This window comes from Neomonachus schauinslandi, chromosome 11 (genome assembly GCF_002201575.2).
Source record: "Neomonachus schauinslandi chromosome 11, ASM220157v2, whole genome shotgun sequence".
In the NCBI taxonomy this organism is placed as follows: domain Eukaryota; kingdom Metazoa; phylum Chordata; class Mammalia; order Carnivora; family Phocidae; genus Neomonachus; species Neomonachus schauinslandi.
The window spans coordinates 24,631,637-24,646,414 of NC_058413.1; the positions used below are offsets into that span (position 1 = coordinate 24,631,637).

General features: G+C 45.4%; 1 protein-coding gene across 3 annotated transcripts in view; it reads left to right on the forward strand.

Moving 5' to 3' along the window:
* PAMR1 (peptidase domain containing associated with muscle regeneration 1) overlaps positions 1-14,778 on the forward strand; it is a 53,106-nt gene that overhangs the window by 22,894 nt on the left and 15,434 nt on the right. For 2 of the 3 annotated variants that reach the window (XM_021684743.1, XM_021684745.1), the window contains one exon: positions 2,392-2,499. In XM_021684743.1, coding sequence (XP_021540418.1) covers positions 2,392-2,499 — 108 coding nt within the window. Of the gene's footprint in view, positions 1-2,391; positions 2,500-14,489; positions 14,515-14,778 lie in introns of all 3 variants that reach the window. The other variant, XM_021684744.1, reaches the window with a different exon arrangement.

The following is a 14,778-nucleotide window of genomic DNA, read 5'->3' on the forward strand; positions in this document are numbered from 1 at the left end:
GCTGTACTCCTGGCAGACCTCTCCTTTCTGTGCTCCTCCCCTTCTCCCTACTCAGCCTGATTAAAACCCACGGAGCTGGGTTCTTGGAAGCAACCTGCACACTGAGAAGGAAGAAAGAGATGGCAAGGTATATTTCAGAAATGTTCACCAGAAGCGTAGCTATGATGGATGCCCTTGTACAGATGCTGGAGCAGAGGGAGGCCGAGCCCTTTGCCCAAGGTCACAAAGCAGTTGGTTCTACGGCTCACCTCCAGGGGGCCTCTAATGGTTAAGAGCATTAGCTTTGGAGCTTGGGCAGAGGAAGCCATGTGACCTGGGGTAAATTCTCCTACTTCTCTGGGCCTCAGTTTCCTAATCAGTGAATAAGGAAAAAAAGCATAGATCCTGCTCCACTAAGGAGGTTCTGGGAGATGAAACAGATGAACTTAGCACCGTGTCTGGTACATAGGACGCACTCAGTAGCTGCCCAACCACAGGTGTGCCCTGGGCCTCCTTCTGGCATCTGCAAAATAGGCATTAAAAGTGTTTCACTCAGTGGTAAATGCCACTTACTTTGTGAGTAACTCTAAGCCTGACTTGAACTCCTGCCCTGTTCATATCGGGAAGTAGGATGGGACCAAAATGAGCAAAATGCGCAATCCTAGGGAAGGACCCTCAACTCTCGCTGTTCTGAGATTGGACTGCATCTGGCTTTCCAAACCAAGCTCAGGCTTCAAGTTCTGTTTTTTAAAAAATACTCAAGTAAGCGTTGAAGTGAATTTTGATCGCTATGGCTTCCTATGGAAGGTATGATACAAAAGCCTCAGGAAAGGTGGTGGTGGCGGGGGGGTGGGGGGTCATCCTTCTGCAGCCTTGTCCTTTCGGCAGGATTGGCACACACACTCCCCCCCTCCCCCCGCCCTTCCCTTAGACTGTCTCACGGGAGCTCTCCGCAGTTACTGCTCGTCTGTGTGCCCGCTCCCTTCCGAGGATGTGGGGGCCTGGGGGTTCTGGAGGCTGGGTTGCTGTGCTGTGGTGTGGTCAGCCTGTGGCTGGTCCTTGCCCTTGGGAATATAGGGCCAGCCAAGGCTGGGTAGGGTCACACTTGAGACAGGTGTGGGGGTCTTCTGGCAGTCAGCAGGGCTGGCTGTCAGGGAAGCCCGGGAGAAGCAGCAGTGGCTCACCAGCCCGTGACCCTGGGACTGGGGGAAGGACCAGGAGGGCCTCTTCCTCCTCGGAAGGGGGCTCCTTGACCCCCACCAGAGAACTCTGGGAAATGCTGGTCTGTGTTGTCAAGTAGATAGCAGCCTTCCAGTTCCCCAGTTTGTGTGCTTGTACTCAGGTTTTTTCCTCAGGCTAAGGTCAGCTCCTCCACACCTGCCCATCCAATCCCAGCCCTCAGGGTTTGTATCCCATTCATTGTCCTCTGCTAAACCTTTTCTCTTATTCCAGTGGGTTGTGACTTTGCCCCCGTTGGAGCGTCTTAGGACACTTTCTGCTCTTTCCTAACACCAAATCGATTATGCTTCAGGCGATAGTCCTTGTATATTTTTTGTCCGAAAGCTCTGACTTGGTAAGCAGAATGTCCGACTCCGGTGCCTCATGCAGGACGAGCACTCAGTATGGGCTTGTGGACCTGGGCCCGGTGGTGTATTTCCATATCAGGGTAAATGAATGTGGGGTTAGTGGTTAGCACGCAGACCACTGTTTCCCAAAGTTGTTCTCTGTAGAAAAATAGTCTTCTGTAAAGACGCAGGCTCTGAGGTCAGATGAGCTTGGGAAAGGCCAGGCATTAATGTGCGTTCTGAGAAATATACAGTGCAAATTATGACGTGGAACATTCTGAGAAGTTTTGCAGTAAAGAAATCTGGTTAATTATCATTTAATACCATCAGCACTTCCCCACCACATTTAAGCCCACAACCTTTTCTTAGTTGAACACGTCAACATCTCGAGGGACTAATGTTTACGGAACGCATGTTGGGAAATTCTCAAGTACATTTTCAACGGTGTCATGATGATCTTCCAGTTCATTTCCCTCCATACCCAGGATGCTTTCTTGAAAAAAGATGATCAAAAGTTCCCGGAGGCTGCCTCCCTCCCTTGGAGTCCCTATAGGAGGGGTAAAGGCATGCTTCTGCCCTAATCATGTGGCATACCTCTTTGTGTTGGCTTTAGGCTCTTCAGACCATAGGAGCATACTTATGGAGCCTTTGAAAATATCACATAACAACAGATACGTACCTGTTTTAGGCATTCTCAAACAATGGTTGCAGGAATCCAATAAAAAAAGTAAAAGTATTGCAAGAAGAAGACTTTAAGAGGCAAGCAAGACTCTGATCAAGGCTCCAGGCTTGAAGAGATTGCCTCACCATGCAGTGACACTGAGGGAAATTGCCTTTTCTCTTACAGCGTGTTCCTCTTCTCCCTGTTTCCATGATGGCACTTGCCTCCTTGACAAAACTGGATCTTACAAATGCGCCTGCCTGGCAGGCTACACCGGGCAGCGCTGTGAAAACTGTGAGTATGCCTCTGGAGTGGGAGTTAGGGTGTCCATGGGGCTGGCGTGGAGAGGGCTCTGGGAACTTGTGAAGTCTGTTGTTTCTTGATGTTTAGGATGGTCTGTCCAGGGTGGCACGCAATATGGACAATCCCATCGAGTGGTTCTCGGGGCTGGGCAGCCTCTGAGTCAGGATATCTGGAACCACCCAGGTCTTCCCGTTGACATTTCCAGACCTCACCTGCTGCAAGTACCCCTCAAAAAGATAAGCCTTCGATGGCCTCAAATAGTATCCAGAGCTCAAAAACACGGAAGAAGAGCCAACAGTAGAAAGCTGCCATCATAGAGCCTCCTGTGGCTCTCAGTCTGAACTCCCTGTCCGTGGTAAGATCTGAATTTTGGAGTTCTGCTCCAGGGTAGCATTCATAGACTCCAGGATGTTGTTGTATGATCTGAAGCCTTTGGCACAGAGGAACTCAACACCGTGACCAGAAGTCATTTCTTAGGGGTCTCTGGTAACCAAGGCTTGTGTGTGACATGTGTCCTAACAGAAATTTGAGACCGGAAACAGGTGTCATGAACTACAGCTATCAACACGGAATGAGATGTACAGAAGAATGAGAAGATTCAGAATTTGGGGGAAAGGCAAAGGAGGACAGATAAGAGCCTAGGTAGGGTTTCTGCCCAGCAGATCCTGAGTGGCGAGTGTGGGTGCAGGTGATGTATTAGGACACGGTCCCAGAGAAGCTGGCAAGGGAGTGGGGAAGCTGGGCTGGGAAGGCAGGGAAGCCAAGCAAAGGTGTGATTTCAGGCAAAATCCAGCCTCAATGGAATCTGGCATGTGAATTACATCTCTGGGTGGGTCCTGACTTTATAGCAAGGCAGCTGGGCTTTCATGGCCCCCCTGCAATCAGCCATTGGCCAGGGGCTGCCCTGGGCAAGTAGGAGAACATGCCTGATTTTCTATGCATGTGGGCCAAGTGGTTCCAGTAGCCCTTGAATAGTCAAAGAGATCTCAGGTGCAGGCCAATAGAAGCAAAACAATGTAGACTGGGGAATGGGGAAGGCAAGGGGCCCACAGAGCGGTGAAAAGGCATCTGAGGGCAGATCACCAGCAGCATCTGCTACAACCACTTATAACTATCAGGCGTAGGTACTTTGGGGTCATCCTATAATGAGCCCTGGTCTGATAGCATTCTATAAAGTTCGTCCATTCTTCAATCAATTTCATGAGTTTTCCTTGTAAACAAGGCAGACAGAAGCCATGGTGTCAACAGTGTGTCCTCGAGTGTGACACAGCATTCTGCTGAAAGCATCCCTTGCTTTGGGTTGGCACAGGTGACCTAAGCGTGGTTATGCTGGATGCTTAGAAAAAGATGTTCTGCTTCATGGTTCCCGTCTCGTTTGAACCTGCTGTATTGTGTGCAAGGCAGAGAAGAGAAATGCTGCTTTTTCTTTGTTTTAAAAATGTGTGTATAGAGTGAATCTGGAATCTTAACAATGGCAAAGCCTGAGCTTTACCTTTTAAATTCAGAGGGAGAAAAAAGAGGGGGGGGAGCTTAATTTCTTGATGAACTAACTAATTGCACAATAACTAGAGCTTTGAAAAACAAGGTGAAATTGGAGAGAAGTAAAATATCACCAAATAAGCCAAAATGCTTTAAGAAGCTGGGTCAGATCAGGGCAGGGGTGGGGATGGGGGTTCCGGGGGGAGAGAAATTGATCAAAAGTTGTGACTAGAATATTAATGAGTTGCTTACAAGCCAAACATGGACTGATTTCAGCATTGTCATTCTATCTAGAAAACAAAGCAAAACAAAACAAATATATATAATGAAAAAGAATGTAAAATGTGTCATTATGAATTGATTCATAACTTGAGTCACGAACTGTCTCAAATCACTTCTGGTCTCAGAACAGCAGCATAGACGGACAAGAAAATTCTCTCTAGCCACTTTTTAAAACGTCATTCAAAACCCCAAATTTCCTCAGTATCTTGTTGTTGTAACTAGGTGAAAGTATTGGTGGTGGATATCTGATACATCATTTGTTGGCATTCGTGTGGGGGACCAAATGTTTTATTATTTTTTGTAAGATTTAGATTTGTTTTTTCTTCTAGGAAATTCAGCAGGAGTTCCAACTAACTCAATGAGGGAAGCATTACAAAAATTGGCTGTGACAGTTTACCTTGTAATTTCCGAACAAACCTTAGTGGTTTTCTAGAGTAGCCTATTAGCTAGAAAAACAAAAAGGGGGGGGGGGAGATTTACTTTATTGTTTTCCTCATGAGTATACCACTGAACTGGAAAAATATCCCTGGAGGAAATTGCTTCAAAATGAACAAGAAGCTCAAGTATTCTGGGATTCTGTAAACCTTGAAATGCCCAAATTGAACTAGGCATTTGTTTTACAAAATCGCTTTAAAAGCACCAAATCAAATATGAATGAGAATTCCATCTTTTATTTAAGTTGCACCAAATCTAATGAGGGGAGACCACTTCATAGATACTGCTTTAGTGGTCTGTCCTCCCTAAGTCTTTGTGAGAATGTGGATGGATGTTTCTTTTAGCAGATAAAGGATTTGAAGCAGAGAGCACAAGGCACTGGTCTCCATCAACTTCAAAATTCGAGGCTAGAATTCCACAGTTCCCATATTATTCAGTTTCCCAGACACAGTTCTCGACAGATGAACAATTGATAAGCTCTGGTCATGTCATCGTGTCCTATTGTCCCATTATCTAGTCCTCTCAAAGGACTTTCCTTCCCAGGTAAAATCTGCCTGTCACTCTTTTCCAAAGAGAATCCTGATTCCCTGTCTCTTGATTTAAGCTATTCTCATTCTTTTCTTGGTATATATTTAAGAATGTGAGTGGGACTGGAATAGAAATAGATTTTCTGCTTACTTACAGAAGAAAGATATACTTGTAAAAATAATCAAATTGTCCAGCAGTGTATCAAATAAAAAGAGAATATTATTTTCCCTGACCCATGCTGGTTCCCAGTGGAATCACTGTTACTGTGGTCCTTCTGGACTTTTTTCCTATGATGTGCAAACCTAAGTTGTTGATAAATCAGTATTTTTTTATTTTTTTAAATATCTATTTATTTGACAGAGAGACAGCGAGAGAGGGAAAACAAGCAGGGGGAGTGGGAGAGGGAGAAGCAGGCTTCCCGCTGAGCAGGGAGCCCTATGTGGGGCTCAATCCCAGGACTTCGGGATCATGACCTGAGCTGAAGGCAGATGCTTAACGACTAAGCCACCCAGGCACCCGATAAATCACTATTTTAACCCAGTGATTCTCAGTTGAGGGTGATTTTGGCCCCCACTCCTGCCCTCAGGGGCCTTTGGAAACATCTGGAAACATTGTTAATTGTCCTAATTGCAGGGGGGAGGCTGTCAGTGGCATCTAGTGGGTGGAGGCCCGAGATGCTGCTCAACATTGTGCAGGGCACCAGGCAGACTCAGACCAGAGAGTGATTTGGCCCAACTGTCAGCCATGCCCAAGTTGAGAAACCCTGTTTCAAACAAAAGTGGATTAAAGTATACATGAAATTTTTTAACTTGTGGTTTTCAGTGCCTGCATCATGGACGTTTTCCCCAGGCCAGCTCATGTTTGTTTACCTCATTAAAAACAAGTGATTTTCTTAGTATTCCCTTGTAGGGATGTATATACCATCATATATGTTCATCTAATCCCTTAAGATGGACTTGATACCATACTTAATTTATTATTATAAAGAGGGCAGAGATGAATATCCTAACACCGATTTCTTGATTCATATGTTAGAGGTACTTTCGTAAGAGAAATTCCTAGATGTTGAACTGTTAGTTCGAAGCATCCTAGATTTAAACTTTGGAGAGGTATTGCCAAAATGGTCCCCAAAATGTTTCACCAGTTTACAAGATGAGCCGTTACAATCACCAGTCCTCAAAATAAGTATCAGAACTCACATTTGAGAGACGAGGGTCTCTTCTTGTCAAATTGAAAATGGATTTATTTTCCATTTTCTGAGGAAAGGTCTGGCTCCCGGACTTCCTGGGGTAGCAAAGGAAGAGGAAGAAGCGACCCATACAGGCTGGGCTCTTTCAGTCGTCAAGAGGCTGAAGGGGGCGCCTGGGTGGCTCAGTTGGTTAAGCGACTGCCTTCGGCTCAGGTCATGATCCTGGAGTCCCTGGATCGAGTCCCGCATCGGGCTCCCTGCTCGGCGGGGAGCCTCCTTCTCCCTCTGACCCTCCCCCCTCTCATGTGCTCTCTGTCTCTCTCTGTCTCAAATAAATAAATAAAATCTTTAAAAAAAAAAAAAAAAGAGGCTGAAGGTCCCCATGCAGTCTGTATTGCTGCTACCCCAGATCTCTCCTCCCGCTGTTTCCTAAGGAGGAGCAACTTTCCCCTGGTCCCAGGTGACCTCCTCTGAGAGCAAAACATGGGGAGCTCTGGGGTCAAGCTTGCCTCCTGCCAGCACCCTCAGTGGCCCCAACCTCCCTGGGCCACCGTGTAAGAAACCACGAGCTCCCCCCCCCCCAACTTTTTTTTCCTCCTCTGAAGTTTCCTGTTTCTTTGTATGGGACACAAGGACAAAATAAGTTCTTGAGTAAATGGTGGGAATCTTGTTTTGTACAAGTGGAGAGCAAGGGATTCATCGCCTCGCTCCAGTTTCCATGTTGCCTTTGTTTCCCTGGCCCAGTTATCGATGCCCGGGCTTTCCCCTGCATCCTAATGAAGGACGATGAAACGGGCTAAATCTTGGGGCACAATGCTCACACTGCGGGCTCTGACGCGCTTTGAACAAAACAAATCAGCTTCCACCAATTAAAGAACACTGGGGAATCCGGATTCGTTTGGGGTTTGGAGCACCAGAAGGTTTCCCACTAGCCTGTCCCAAGGACTGGGAAGAAAGAGCCCCAGATGAGAGGCACACTTTATACTTTAGCTTCAAAGGGGCAACCGCATTTCTCATCAGAATAAGTGATTAGGCACTTTGGGGTTTTCATGGAAACAGTAACACTGATGCAGTGGGAATGTGCCAAGCCCACCAGTGGGTCATGCTCACCTCTCCCGTCACAGACGGAAGATGCTGGGCTATGGTGGGATGCGTGCAGATTGTCCCAAGACCTCTCAGGGGAGGGAGACATCGTAAACGTGGAATTGTGGACTGGCTTTTACCCAGTTCCAAGGGCGGGGCTTAGCCTTAATTTATGGAAGACAGGGCCCCCTTTGTCCATAGTGAGATGGTACATCCTGGGGTGAAGAGCTTGGGCTCTCTGGGCAGAAAGACCTTGGTTTGACTCTTAGCCTACCATTTACCAGCCGAATGACCTTGAGCAGCCCGTTTCACTCCAGTGAGCCTCAGTTTCCCCATTTATAAAGTTCAGAAAAATAATACCACATATTTCTCAGAGCGTTTGTGGGGAATGGAATGAAATAATCCACATAAGGCGCTGAGTTGAATCATAGGAGCCATTTTTTTTTTTTAATTTTCTTATTTGAGCATAGTTGACACCCAACGTTACATTAGTTTCAGGCGTGCGACGTAGTGATTCAGTTTCTGTATAGGCTATGGGAGGCTCACCCCACTGTAGCTGCCATCTGTCTCCGTACGAGGCTACTACAGTATCATTGGCTGTATTCCCTATGTTGTGCCTTTCATCCCTGTGACTTAGCCATTCCCTAACTGGAAGCCTGTGTCTCCCACTCCCCTTTGCCCATTTAGCCCATCCCCCACCTCCTTCCCTCTGGCCACCACCCGTTTGTTCTTTGTGTTTATAGGTCTGTTTCTGCTTTTTGGGTTTTTTTGTTTAGTCATTTGTTTTTTTTAGATTCCACATATGAGTGTATATACCGTGTGGTATTTGTCTTTCTCGGTCTTATTTCATTTCTCATAATACCCTCTTTTGCCTCCCCTGCTATGGCCATTTAAAAGTTTGGCAGAAAGTAGGGGATGTTCCAGATAAGAGGCTGGGAGAACAGCACCAGTTTCTACAAACTGGATGATTATGACACACCTGTCTTGGGGTTCCAGGGTTTAAGAGAATTCTCCCCTCAACTTTCTAAGTTTCCTCTGTGAACTGCTTTTTGCAAATCATTGCCGATACTAAGTATTGCTTACCGCTGCACTTAGGTACAGGCAGAAGGATCTGGTTTTAACAGGGCAAGTAGTCACTGCCAATGTCATTGTCATAGAGGAATCCTAAATCCCAGAAGACACCCACACTGGGCATGATGGATGGGGAGCCTTTGTAACCAGGGCAGCCCAGAGATGAGGCTGTGAGAAATGATGAATGGAGTAATGCCCGGGAGGAACTGGATTTGGAAGCTCCAGGGTAGGTTACCCAAGCATCATGTTAGGGGTCAGCCTCCCTTTTTCTCATGGGGTTTTTCAGAAGTCACTCGTTTAACATGGGGTAGGCTGTATGTCAGTCCCCGGGGGGTCATGTAGGAGACTGGTGCTCCAGACCATCACTTAGATGTTTTATTAGAGGGACATGGCAATAAAGAGAATGAGCAGTCTGGCTTGAGAGGTAGAGGGATAATTCCATGGAAGAGTCCTGAGGAATCCATAGTTGGTACCCACACGTACTTGATAGCCCAGAGCCTTCAGAAATTGGAGGAGGCCCAAGAAGACCATGAGCTAATGGACTGCTACCTTCTCATACACCTCCTTACACCTGAGCCTCCCCTCTATTTCCCTTCCTGACATGGTAATGAATCTCTGACGTCCTTTTTGGTGTATTTAGAGGAATGCCATCCCCTTTAGATTAATATCTGAAAAGCAAAAACTATTACTGAACACAGGAAAAGCTGCCTTTATATAGTTATCAAGGTATTTGTTTGTTTGTTTTATAATTCATGGGAAACATTTCCTTTTCATTTGAATCATTCCTTGTTGGATGAACCTGAGTCTGTGTAGATGAAGTCACATTTTAGCATTAACCCTGATGGGCTCCATGGGCTTCTTAACCAAAGCGTTGGCCTCTGGCCTCCTAACCAAAGCGTTGCTATACCCCATTCAGGGTCAGATGCTTGGTGGCTGGCATATTAGGGGTGCGTTTTGCGAGTCAGCAATCCTTTTCATTATGGACATCATTCCAGTAGATAATAAGAGGACAGGTGAGGCCACACGGTCAACTTTCCAGCCTGACTGTCTCCAAGAGCTCAGGATGGAGCACCCATCAGGGTGGAGAGGGCCAGACCCACCATCGTTTTACTAAGAATTCCTTCCACTTGCCTGCCCCTGACAGGGCCCTCTTGGCTTTTGCTTTGGCAGATGAGGTCACTGAGGCAGGACTTAATGCAGGAGGCAGATTTTATTTTGGTTCTGGGTTAAGAGGTAATCCATTAGAGGGGGGGTGGGCTGCCTGTCACCAAGGGAAGAGACTGGAGGATGCAAAGAGTGGGAGAACGTGAGAGCAAAGCAGAATTAACTTCTGGTGGGAACAAACATCCCTGCCTCTATGGGCCCGGAGACCGTCACCAGCCCCTTGACAGAAGCTAGAGGCCCCCCTCACTTTTCTCTAAAGGCTCCTGCCTCGTGGGGCATTCACTACCTGTCCCTCACCCTGCTTCAGATGATAAAATCTTCCTCTCTACAAAACATAAGACCTTTTCACTGGCATCCAGGTATTAAAAACCACAACAGTAGTCTCTACCATCTCTGTTCTCAGTATGGGCCAGGCTATGTGCTTTACTTGACCTTGTCTCATTTCATTGTCTCAGCGTCCCCATGGGGTAGGTACTGTGATCCTCGTCACTTTACAGACCCATATAGCCAAACATTTTTGAGTGTCTGTTAGGTACGAGGAACTGGGGCAATAAGGCAGGGCCATACAGTATCTTTTTTCCCTCCTATTTGGCAGAACCATAAAACAACTCCAGTCTTAGCCTTTCTCAAGTGCAGAGGAGAGTGTCACATACCACAGGGTTCCTGGCCACAACTTCCTGTAGGAAAGCCTTTGGAGATGGTGACGGTGGCAATGAGCATTACTAAGTGGGCAAAGTCTTTTAGGACTCAGACGTGCTCGACAGCTCATTCTCGTCATCCCCAAGGCTAAATGGAACAGAACTGCCTAGTTTGGGTGATTTCCATGCTGAGTATTTCTTATATTTTGAAAAATTGACTATAAACACTGCTCAGGGACATTTTCCCCAGAAGGTTAGCACTGTTATCCACCTCCCACCTCATTCCCAGTAGCTGACTCAGAAACCTGAGATTTGGGGAAGCCTCGAGAAGACTGTCACCGAGCAGGTCCACCAGGTGGAGGGTAGCTAAGTTTCTACCCCTTACGTAGGTTACTCATTTACTCCACCAAATAAGGACGTGTCAGGTTGATTTTGAACAAAAGTAAAATGGCCAGTACTTTCTGAACATTTTTCAAAGTTGACCTGTCTCTTAGACACAGGCAGTGTCTGCTGTCTAAGTAGGCCATCCAAACACCGGAAAAGTGGTATCCTTTAAGACACAGTGTACCGGGAGCCAAGGACAATACTGATTAAGATCAAATAGCTAATTGTAAGCCTCAGCCTCCAAATTGCTGCCGGATGAATAAATAGCAGTGTGTGCCATCCAAGCATAATTTCGCATGGATACTGTCTCATTCGCACCCACAGAGGGCTGAAAAACTTCAGGGGGACAGAGTTCCATTGGCTGGAAAGAGATAAAAAGGGTTTGCGGTGGGGAATCCAGTTGGTGTCATTATGCCTGGTTGGGGGAGACCTTTGTGGAGGTAAAAGATAATGGGTTTGACCCAAAGACACTACACTCAAATATGAGCTGAACAGGAGAAATGAAGAAGAGAGGAGGGCCCAGCCAGTGCTTGTCTCTGGGTGTTGCTCTCATGTTCATTCAGGTTTCCAGAATGAACAAAGGCCCAGTGGGAAAGTTAAAGCCTTTTCCAAACAGAATGGAAATTCTGTCACAAACTGTTTCCTTGATTTTGGTGACAAGTGAGAATGGGTGGATACCAAGAGTATACTAAGAATTGAGACCAACATGCCTCCATCACCCAGCCCCCAAGACCAGCTAGGTAAGGGGGTCACGAATTGTGTTGACTTTGGATCTGTTTTCTTTGCCGACATTCTCAGATAATCTTGCACCTCTGAAATTCAGCTCTTATTAAAGAGACAAAGTAGTACCCTGGCTTAGTTTTTTTTAACCGGGGCTGTCTAGCTACTACAAATATATTTCATTCATATACATTTCGAGAAAAGAAATGTATGGTTTTTGATGTGCAGTTTTGTAAATTATATCAAACCATTTCTGAAAGCAAGCAAGGTATAAATAATAGTAATTACAAGGAATCAAAATGATTTAGAAGCAGGGTAAGAATGAATGAAAGAGAACATTAGAGGGGACGAGAGAGTGAAATGGAGCGTCCACGTTTGCATCTGGTGAAATGATCAGCTTCAACTGTCTCTGATTCTGAGTTCTCTGGCAGCAAAGGCAAACAGAGAAATGCCTTAGATGGTGTGGCCCTAATTGTATATTAAGTGAAAGTGAACACAAGTTCATTTGGAGGTGCAAATATTACCCGTTTTGTTACATCCCCTACTCCTTTTTTTCTCCTTATCTAAAGATGGGTGCTGGGGAAATGTATTCTACTTCTGTCTTGTAAAGGACAGATTTAATCTCTTTTTATACCAAATATTTCTAAAAACTAGATCCTTCCACCTCCCCTGAAAAAAAAAGGTAGCTGGGCTTTTTTAAGCTTACACCATTAATATGTATGCTGACCCACTGGCTTCCAACCCACACTCCTGCAACTCTGCTTAAGGGTTTTCTTGGGCTCCCAAAGCCCACTCGTTCATATATATGGGCAGACAGGAGGTGCTGAGAAATTAATGTTAATCCCATCATCCTTCAACAAATGATTGATTGCATTTGGTCATTGCATTCATCATACCCCTTGACCCTTAGGTAAGATAAGACAGAGGCAGGTTCTGCACTCTCAGAGTTTCCCAATGGCATTGAGCATCAGTGGCCCCCCAGTGGTGACTGTCTTGATAATGGGAACTTCCCTGTCTAACTACAGTTTGTCCTTCCTGGGACCACCACCTAAATAAACTACTGGCATTCAAATCTCTGTCTCACAGCCTGCTTCTGGGAGAACTCAGCTTAAGATACCTCATGAAAATATTTCTTTGAGAGGCTAACTTAATAGAGGACTGGAGCTCAGGTCAGCTCCATCAGCATTTGCTTGTTTCTTTACAATATTAGGTAAGCCTTTGATCAATGCTGAATAACATATTTCAGGATTGCATTGTCTGAAGGATGCTCAAAATATGATTGTACTGTTGATTTTAAAAGATCCAGTGTTAGACCCAAGAATTGATATCTCTCTCTCATGAGCTCTCTCTCTCTCTCTCTCTCTCTCACACACACACACACAAAGTGTGCGTGCATGAGAACCAGCCCAGCTCTTTATTGGGTAGGGCGGTGGAAGTGAGTGGAGACCCCAGTGGTGTTTGTGAAGAGAGCCTGTAGTATTTCCTAAAAGACCTGGAATCTTCTAAAGGATTTGAGCAAACTCTGTAGTATTTCCTAAAAGACTTGGAATCTTCTAAAGGATTTGAGCAAAAACCTAGCATTTTTCTGGGGTTAGAAAGTGGGTGGTCCCAACCTAAGGAAATATCTCTGGGCCTTCACTAATGGTCTCATCTTTCGTAATCGTGCCCTTGATGGACTGGTCATACCGCATTAATTTCAACATGGGTCCTGGTTAAAGTACCACAAGGAGAACACAAATGTGATAAGACATCCTAGCAAATGCCCAGCGGTTATTCTTAGAAGCATCTAAATTAGTACCTGGTTCCATTTCACGCAGCTTCCCCCCCCTCCAGAGGAGCACGTTTTCTTTCAGATAACACAGCAGGCTAGGTGGTAGCGACCCAGTTCAATCAGCTCTGCCTGATGAGGTCTTTGTTGCTGGGGTTGGCTAGTGTGTGCAGAGACCCCATTCCCCTTTCAGATTCATTCAAGGCCCCCATGACTACCTTTGCTTTTATTCCTTGGTTAGGGTCCTATGTTCTGATGTAATTTTAGAAGCAAAGTTAAGAAAGACACTAGTCACTTAGGATAAATTGGTGCTAGTAAGAAAAAAAAAGAAAAAATATATAACAATATATATACTGTGTATATACACTCCTCTGAATTTTTTTTTTTTTTTTTTTAAAAATCTGACCTGGGGAATAGGTACTTGGAAGTCTCCAAACCATTTTTTTTTTTAAAATAAGTGCTTTAGCGAGGCTGGGGGGCGCCTTGAGGTATCTCAAGTACTTTAGTACAATAAACGTTAACGGACATCACTTCTGTTTCTGGGTTTAAATAAAAACATTGCTATGTTAAAGCTTCAGGAAAACATCTTCCAGTGCCTTATTCTGCTGAGGAAGCACTCACTTAGTACACAGTGCAAGAAAATCAGGCCATGAAATCAGTAGTGCACGGCCCTCCCCCAGTCTTTCTGTATAGAGAGGCATGCCGGATTTCCAATAGGCAAAGCAGTGATTGGATTCTCCACCTCCTAGGGGCTTTTTATAGATCTTGTCTTCTAATTTGAACTTGCAGCTTCGAGACTAAAGCAAAAGGAAAAGACAGATATTCATGGGTGTTTGGTGTATCATATTGAAATTCTACATTTATCCGTAAAAAGATATTTTTGTGAGCAAGGATACACTGGTGGATAGTAATGTGATGGAAGAAGGGATCTTTTTACTTGCCACAGCTGGGATCTCCCCCGCTCCTGAGTTTTGTGATTATTAAGGGGAGGGGGAGGTAGGTCCGCTTCCTAAATTAGGAATGAAGAGTGTGGACTTCCTTTTGTCATAGTCAATATAATTGACTAACCAGAGGGCACAAAAAAAATGGTGTTATTTGTGTGCACTGAATAATCATGTTTCCTAGAAATGTCTCCACATTATCTTGACATATTCTCTGATGTCTCCATCATCACGTCCATTTCCTGTAGACCTTCTGGACCTGGTCACCTCACCTACCTTCTGTCCAGCATGGATCTTAGTGTACCAATCAGGGGAGAGAAAGATGTAACTTTATTTGCTTTAAGTCAGTTTCAATGCAAGTCTAAGACCCATACTTTGGACTTGTGAGAAATTCAGTCTGTCCTTGTTGGGGCCTCCTCTGTACCTTCAGGTTGTAAAACGGTTGCTGGCTTTACACAGACAGCACCGACTCTTCACATGATAGATTCTGGATCCACACTGGTTAGCGTGGAGAAGCCCATTGTCTCAGAGCACCTGATCCCTTAAGGTAAAACGGCTCTGCTGGTGTGGGGCTGACCTGCAACCAGA